The sequence below is a fragment of the Rhagoletis zephyria genome, unplaced genomic scaffold (assembly GCF_001687245.7).
Source record: "Rhagoletis zephyria isolate East Lansing unplaced genomic scaffold, Rhagoletis_zephyria_1.1 Rzeph_scaffold_00138, whole genome shotgun sequence".
Taxonomy (NCBI): Eukaryota; Metazoa; Arthropoda; class Insecta; order Diptera; family Tephritidae; genus Rhagoletis; species Rhagoletis zephyria.
Window position 1 is genome coordinate 448,022 of NW_016157222.1, and position 8,087 is coordinate 456,108.

At 33.2% G+C, this 8,087-nt stretch overlaps 1 protein-coding gene across 8 annotated transcripts in view; it reads left to right on the forward strand.

Moving 5' to 3' along the window:
* osp (myosin phosphatase Rho interacting protein outspread) overlaps positions 1-6,947 on the forward strand; it is a 320,351-nt gene extending 313,404 nt beyond the window's left edge. For 7 of the 8 annotated variants that reach the window (XM_017637949.1, XM_017637978.1, XM_017637940.1 and 4 more), the window contains 4 exons: positions 588-737; positions 815-926; positions 1,480-1,888; positions 4,607-6,947. In XM_017637949.1, the coding sequence (XP_017493438.1) occupies positions 588-737; positions 815-926; positions 1,480-1,888; positions 4,607-6,087 (2,152 nt within the window). In that variant the 3' untranslated portion in view covers positions 6,088-6,947. The remainder of the gene's footprint in view (positions 1-587; positions 738-814; positions 927-1,479; positions 1,889-4,606) is intronic. The other variant, XM_017637992.1, reaches the window with a different exon arrangement.
* The last annotated feature ends 1,140 nt before the right edge of the window (positions 6,948-8,087 follow it).

Here is an 8,087-nt window from a genome sequence, read left to right on the forward strand (position 1 = left end):
AATCAGTATTTCACCCTCTATGCCGTCCTTTACACCAAATCCCCGCCCGGTAATACTGGCTTAACTATTTATGTTTAGCACCAATCATTGAATACGCCTAATGAAACCCGCAAGGTATTTGCGTAGTTGTTGAGAGTTAGTTCGATGTCACTTACTTTCGGTGGATTCCATGTAGTAACCTTATACTCATCAGCGTTTATCCTGAGGCTTCTTAGTCACGGCCCCAGCTTTGTCGTCTGTGTGTGCAACTAGGTTGGGGCCTTTCCATAGCATTTCGTTCCTGCAGTATAGTATTCCTCTACATGAAAAAGGATAAAAATCTTTTTAATTAGGATAGCTAGCACTGCCCGATTGTGTTTCAGTCTAACATATAAAAAAGTTATACTGATATGTACATGGGCGTAGCCAGGTAGGGGCAGGGGGGTGCTCGAGCCCTCCCCCTAACTTTCAAATTTTCCTTATATATATATATATAATAGTACCCTGAAATGCCAGCGCCGGCCCCCCCTCCCCCCACCCCCCTAAATTTCATTCTGGCTACGCCGATGGATATGTATGTATTTATTTCTGTTATCGTTTTTTTTCAGAGAGGAGCTTGAAGAGCTGCGACGAGAAATTTTATCTTTTTCCGAGAAGTTTTCTATAAAATGCGTGGAAAATGCTTCATTGGAAGAAAAGTTGCGAAGTACAACGCAAAAGTTAAAGCATTTGCAGCAAATGCAACAGCTGGAGTTGAGGTATGTTACTTTAAAACTGTTATTACAATTTAAAAGTTATCATAAATCCATTGAATTCTACAAATTTTATCTAACAGAAATAAGCAATTTCGGGCACATTTGGCTTCAGAGGATCCCTCAACAGATGCAAAATTCGTGCAAGGTCTATGCTCAACCAAGGATGATGGTCTTGCATGCGAAGACAGCGAGGTGGGTGTTTTAAATAATTAAAGTTTATGTATAAAATACTTGCGTATATGTATTTTGCCTAAAATTCTGTAAATTTTGTAGTATAGTACATACAATTGCATATCTATACCTGAGTAGAACATCGACCCATCTCGGCAGCCAGCTCGAAAACGTCCTATCTCAGAAAGCATTTTTCAACCGAATTTTGAGATGGGGTGTTTTTAATAAAATTCTGAAATAACACGTTCTTCAATCAAGTTCTTGATCATTTTTCTGAGATGGGGCGTTTTCGAACTGGCTGCCGAGATATCGACTTACATATATCAGGTGTCGATATGTACATATTTCGGACACTTTTACATATATGTTTTCCAAATTTCTATTTATTTCGTATTTCGTATTTTTGATTGTTTTTTTTTCTGCAAGCAATTGTAACTAATATTTTATTATTTACTAATGCAAAACTCATGTATGTAGCTGCATATGTATTATTTTTATTTTATTTACGTCTGTATTATGTTAAAATCAAGCGAATAATGGAAAAATAACAACAAAAAATTTCACAAACGTATAGCAAATATCGCATGCGCATGTTGTGTTGCATGATTGTGTCGATGAAAATGCAGCCGATGTAGTAGTGACGTCAACACATAATGCGCCATCCACATGTACAATTCCACTTACTATTGGCGCGGCAAATTCAACAGCTGCATCAGCTTGCTTTGTAGAGCCGCCATCTACAACGTCTGTGACCAAAACATTCACTTCGATTACATTGGTTAATAGAGAATCACAAAATATTGATTACAAAATTCAAGATCATGATGTTGCTGGGCATAGAAAAGTTATTTGTGATGATGAACTTAATATCGATAACAATGACAATGGTGATAATGATGAATTGAATGCAAATTACTATACATATGAGCCGTGTTATAAGCAAAGTAATTTGTATTATTTTCAAAGTAGGCTGAGTTTTGAAGGTAACGGCATACAATAGCATTCCACTATCTCTGTCTCTTTCATTGTCTATGTCTGTGTTTCTTTCACTAACTCTGTGTTTTTCTGTTCTGTGATAATTTTTTTGCTTCACTGTACACCTCTATTATCTTAAGGAAAACGTACAAATGAATGTACACAAATATTTCCTGGGTGGCGTTTTTTATAAATTTTGATTGAAAGCGTGAACTTTAATTGGCCATTTGAGCGCTGAACGTATATACTAGGATAGTCTTTAAAAATATGAAAATCTAAATTCTGATTAGTACACCCCCTACCAGGGTTTGAAGAAATTTAAATCTGATAAATTTGACTTGAGTGACATAGACAGTTAAAAAGGACATTAGATTCGAAAAAATCGATTTTATTTTTTTCGTTGATGCTTATATCAAAACATGTACTCTTTTCAATGGAATGTACCGCGCATCTCTTGCTTCATTATCTTTTTACGTATGCACTTCAAAGAACAGCTTAACTGGTAAAAAAAAACGTACAACAATTTTAGTAGAAAAGAAGTGCATAAAAATTAATTGTTATTCGAGAGTCTTTGGGGTCGCTGATTACGCAAATGACATCCAATTTTTAAATTCAAAATGGCGGTAACTCATTACTCGGGGGTTTTCCGGGGTCGCTGATGACGAATCTGGCATCAGATTTTTAGAAATCGAAATGGTGGATCCAATTTAACCAACAATGGAGTATACCACAAACTGATATTGAAAACATCAATTTTTTTAGCTCAACACCATTCCGTAGATGCTGAATTTTCAACAATTTCAAGCCAGATTCATAAACAGCGATCCCAATAACCTTCAAGTAACGAATTTGAAACAAATATGTTCAATATTTAAACTTTGTCCGCCATTTTGAGTTTTGCAAATCTGATGCCATATTCGCAATCAGCTTCCTCAAAAACCCCGAGTAATGAGTTTGAAACCATATCAACTTGCAAGATCATCAATATCGGCTTGTTAACTTTGAGATCGTTTTTCTCGAAATCTTGATTTCGGACGTAAGGTCACCTTTAACTGTTCAGATCAGGTTACATATTATTAGAAACCATTCATATAAATTATTGTCATCGCCAATAAATCATCGGTGTTTTGTTAGAAAAAAAAAGAAAATGTAAACGCCAGTTTTTAATGTAAGGATATAAAATGATGTTTGATAGTTTGTTGCATTTATTTAGATTCATTTTATGTGACCATATTAACTTTGGCCGAGATAGGGCGTTTTCGAACTGGCTGCAGAGATAGGGCGATCTTCTACTCAGCCGTCGATATAATGAAAATCATTTTGAATATCTAAAATAGTTTACCGTATACTCAATTTTTTGAGTCAGTTCTTTAACGATACGAAGCTAAATTAATCACCCCTGACCTCGCACAGGTGGCGCTGGCTACACCGGAAACTCAACTGAAATAGTGTTTTCAGCTCTTCATAATATGAAAAACGAAATGAAAAACGTATCTCTCTAAGTGCGGAAAATATTAATTCATTGTTAAATGTTAAGTTTAACTCTCAATAATACAGTAACTCCCAAAAATGAGCACACAGTTTTTTTTCTACAATGCCCAAAATGTTTTTATGTTAAATATTTTTGGTTATTTTTTTATGCAAATGTAGTACATACTATAACTAAAAAGTATATGTATACATTAGTGTGGTCATCTAAATTTTTTTTTGTGTGTCTGAAGCTATTTTTAGCAATAATATTTCTCATAAAAAGGAAGGAAATTAGCCAGTACGGTCTTGAATTTCCCAAAAAAAAAAAAAATCGATGAGCACCCTAATTTAATAAAAAATAGTAATTCAAACACTGATAAATCTACAAAACCGCATTTTCTGACCTGAAATGAAAAATCCCTACCTCTAAATGATTTTTAAAAAATCTATAAAAATAAGCAAAAGTATTTCTCATAAAACACGAGGAAATTAAAGAGTAGGGTCTTTAAATTAAAAACAAACTTTCTATGGGCACCCTGGTATTCATCAAAGTTTCCTACATCTGCAAAAATTTTGAAAAATTCTGCAAATTTTCATCCAAATTTCAAAATTATGTGTATGCAGTTTAATTTTAGTATAATAAATAATTCCAAGTCTTAAGTGGCTAAGACAAGTTTTGTCAAGTCTGAACTTAAGCTTCCTGGAAAACTTATGGTTTCGAAAGTGATTTAATTCGCTCCTTCAAAGTTCCATTTGCTCGTTCATACCCAAAGTTTTTAGTTTTCACTTATTTAAGTTGTATTTGCACTACAGTTATGAGGCGAAAATCACTGCAACAGAATGAGGATATGAATGTGTCTTATAACGGCTTTTATGAGGATTCAAGGGCAGCTTAGCTGATGTACTATAATTACGAAACACATTTTATATACTTATTTTGAAACGTAATTTAGCGGCTCACTTCTTGTGAAGAATTTAATGAATTGCATGTGCAACTTGATTAGCTACTTTGGTTTCCCGCTCCTTTTTATTTTACATATCGTGTATTAAAATTCACAAAAACATCATACCGTTCCATCTATCACTTGTTATTCACACTATCATTTCATTGCTTAAAAAACAAGCTAATTTTTCCCCATTGTGGGCTATGGTTTCATCGCTTCATCTAACTTTAGAACAAATTTCTTGTAAAATAATATATTTCCAACACAACGATAACTTATTTAATTCTACTCTTGTATTCACAACCAACTCAGGTTTAAAATCTTCCACATTCGGCAAGAAACTGCGAACAACCTCAAGAAAATGTACTTTGAACGCCAAAAGTGAGCCACCTACAGAAATAGCTGCGTCGAAATCGTCACCAGCATCATCAAACAGCGTGACAATGGACTCAGCAATATCTCTAAACCCAAAAGCAGCTATAAAAGCACCAAAATCGAGCACAGAAAGCGGCGAAGAGCAAGTTCAGGTGCTCGATGGCAGTTCATATGGTCAAAATCAGCGAAACCAGTCGCAAATTTGTCAAAGCAAAGATAATTCCAGTTTCCAGAAACAAGAAGAAGATGAAGAAATTCTTTGCATGTCAATGCAACAATGCCAACAACAATCGAGATACGAAGAACAACAATTGGGAACGATGGCTGATCAGCCAGCGACTGTTGCAGTTGGCACAGCAAATACTAACAATAGTCACAAGTCAGAAATGGTAATAACCATGAGAACAAAAACAACCGATAGAGAAGAAATACGAGCATTAAATTTATGCCAGGAAAACAAACCCTCTTCCTCAAGAATAATAACAACTTTAACAACAACAAAACCAGTGGAGCAACCAAAGATTTCTAGTGCTAATAAAAATATTTATAATCATAATTATAATTCAAATAATATCAACAAGAAAAACAATTCTAATATTAGCAATACAAATACAAATACAAATATTCATAATAAAAATGCTAATGAACAAAGTAATAATAATATTAATATAAATAATCTTAGTGGAATTAAATGTAGTAGCAACAACAACAATAACACAAACAGCGACAGCAACAGAGCAGGAGCAAGCAGATGGATGGCGAAGCTGGGAAAAAGCAATGATGTAGCGACATGCAGGCAAACTGTAGTACCAGCAACAAATGCGACGCACATTGCAACTACAAAAACCACAAGAATTGCAACATCGGCCCCAAAGCTGCGAGATGGCCAAATGTGCATAGCCGAGCGCAATGCCATCAATTTAAATAGTTTTACAGAGTTTGTACGTAAAACAACAACAACTGCAAACGATTCGCTGCAAGCCGCAGCTAAAACAAACACAAAAACTAATTTTGACCGAAAAGAAACTGCCGATTACAGCGCCGACAATGACAGCGACAGCGGGGAAGATGATTGCGAGGATGACGATGATGATGTTGGTGATGATAAGTGGCCACAGCAGCAACAGCGAGAACAACAGCAGTATGCCGAATACAGCAAGAAAAAGAATTCGTTAAAAGAAAATAGCCGCAGTGCATACAACTCAACTACAGCAGTGTTGGAGAGGCATTCGCACGTACCCAATCCCTTTTGTTCACCCACTTCCGGTTCGAGCGGAAGTGATGTTGTTGAGCAGACGAAATGGTCCAGACCAACGAAAACGGCGACGCCGATGCCGATGCCGACGCACACCCCAACATCGACAAGGCCGACAAGTGCGATACAAAAGCAATTGCGACGATTCGAATTGGAAATTTAGCAACTGGCTATTTTTTCCCCCCATAACAGTTATAGACATATGTACATTTTTACATAAATGCATAACAAATGATATTTATACATACATAATTGAAAAAAATTTACTCAAAATAATTACATATATTCTAATAATATTGGAATATTCTATGTATGCCAAACTATAAAATACAGATATTAAAAAACCAAACTAGAAACAATTTTAGAAAAATTTCGGACTTAACTCAATATTATTAGCATCCAATTTGCCAAAATTGCTTACATTGTGTCATTTTAAATAATATATTGAATGAAATTGAATTAGCGAGTTTATAGCAAAGGAATTAAATTAAATTAAAAAAATATCATAAAATTGCTTAGTCTTACGTGGATTAAAATTTTCAAAGTTTTGCCGTTTTACAAGGATTCAAAAGTCCAAAAGAACCTTAAAAAATAAACTAAAATATTTTTAAACGTTTCTGCAATTGAAAAAAAATATAAATAATGCAATGAAAACTGCTTATTTTACAGTCAGAGTTTATCCAATGGCCATTACTAAAAAAAAATGTTTGTTTTAGCAGCCAAAACGTTTAACCTTTTCACGGCCTGGCCGCACCTTAGAAACTATTTCCAGCATTTATATGTACATATGTACATAAGTATGTATGCACGTATGAATGTAGTACACATGCCATTTCTGCTTGTTTTTGAAACAATAGATTCTGAAATAAAAGTCGTTTTTTTGTGTTTGTTGTATACTTTTCATTTAACCGAAATATAATAGGACTTTATCATTTCATAAAAATTATTTACACAATTTATATTAATATTTATTTTATATATGTATATTGTGTATTTTATTATGTTAATAATTATGCATTTTATTTTAAATCCAATAAAACAAAATTATACGTAAAATAACAGAAAATGCATCCAATACATATTTAGTAAAAAAATTATTTACGTAATAATTCATATAAATACATACATACATACATACATACACACAACTATGCGTAATCGCCTAGTTTTATTCTACATATGTTTTTGGTTCATGAATTGTTTTATTAATTATGNATGGAACATTTTAGATACTATTTCCCAACGAATAGTAGTATAAAAATTAAGATCGGCAGCACTGAAAATAAGCATGCCGATCTTGTCAAAATTACAACAAACACGTCGCTACTGACAACACCTTGTTATTATTCCACCATGTATGATATGTATGTATATTGTTTCCTCTAATTCTTTCAATATATTATAATTCACATATGTTATATTTAACACCATTTTCCCAATCTATCTGCCAAAAGTTATATAATTACAAAAATAAAGAATAATTTTTGAAAATTGTTAAAGTAAAATAATTTCTTTTATTTACACTTTGATCGAATGGAATCGAATAATACATACGAGTCCTGTAGTTTTCGAAACAGTTTTACATTTTCTGATTTTTAGAAAGTGTTAAAACCGTAAATGAAGGGTAGTAGGAATACTATATTTTGTATTATACTTGCTTCTCTTCGCTTGCCTTGTATTACTTTGGAGTCAATAAAAAAGTATTCGACAAAAAATCATTGATTAGCTTTCTATATGAAAATAAAATTTGGCAGTATTTTTTTAACGTAATGTAACCGTCCAAAATATCAAAACGTTTTTTAGCGCGGAATATCCTTCGCTAAATTGTTTGAAAATCTAGTTTTCTTGAGCATTTTCGGCCTTCTTTCACAATAAAATAAAATATTTCCTTATTCTCTTCACTATCCATGTGTTTTCGGTTGAAAACTATTTATACCGGAATCATCTTTTTTACTCATCGAATTTTCAGGTATTTTTTTTTTTTTATTATTTAGTTAGTTAGAGATAGAACTCATTTTGCAAGCAATATTGTAAGATATTCAACGTGATATTGTTCCATAATTAAAATAATATATTCTTTCTAACTTATATAGGCTCATAACTATTTCAAAAAGCAATGAGCCCAAAAGAAGTGAAATAAGAAGTTAAAAGAAGCAGAAGATC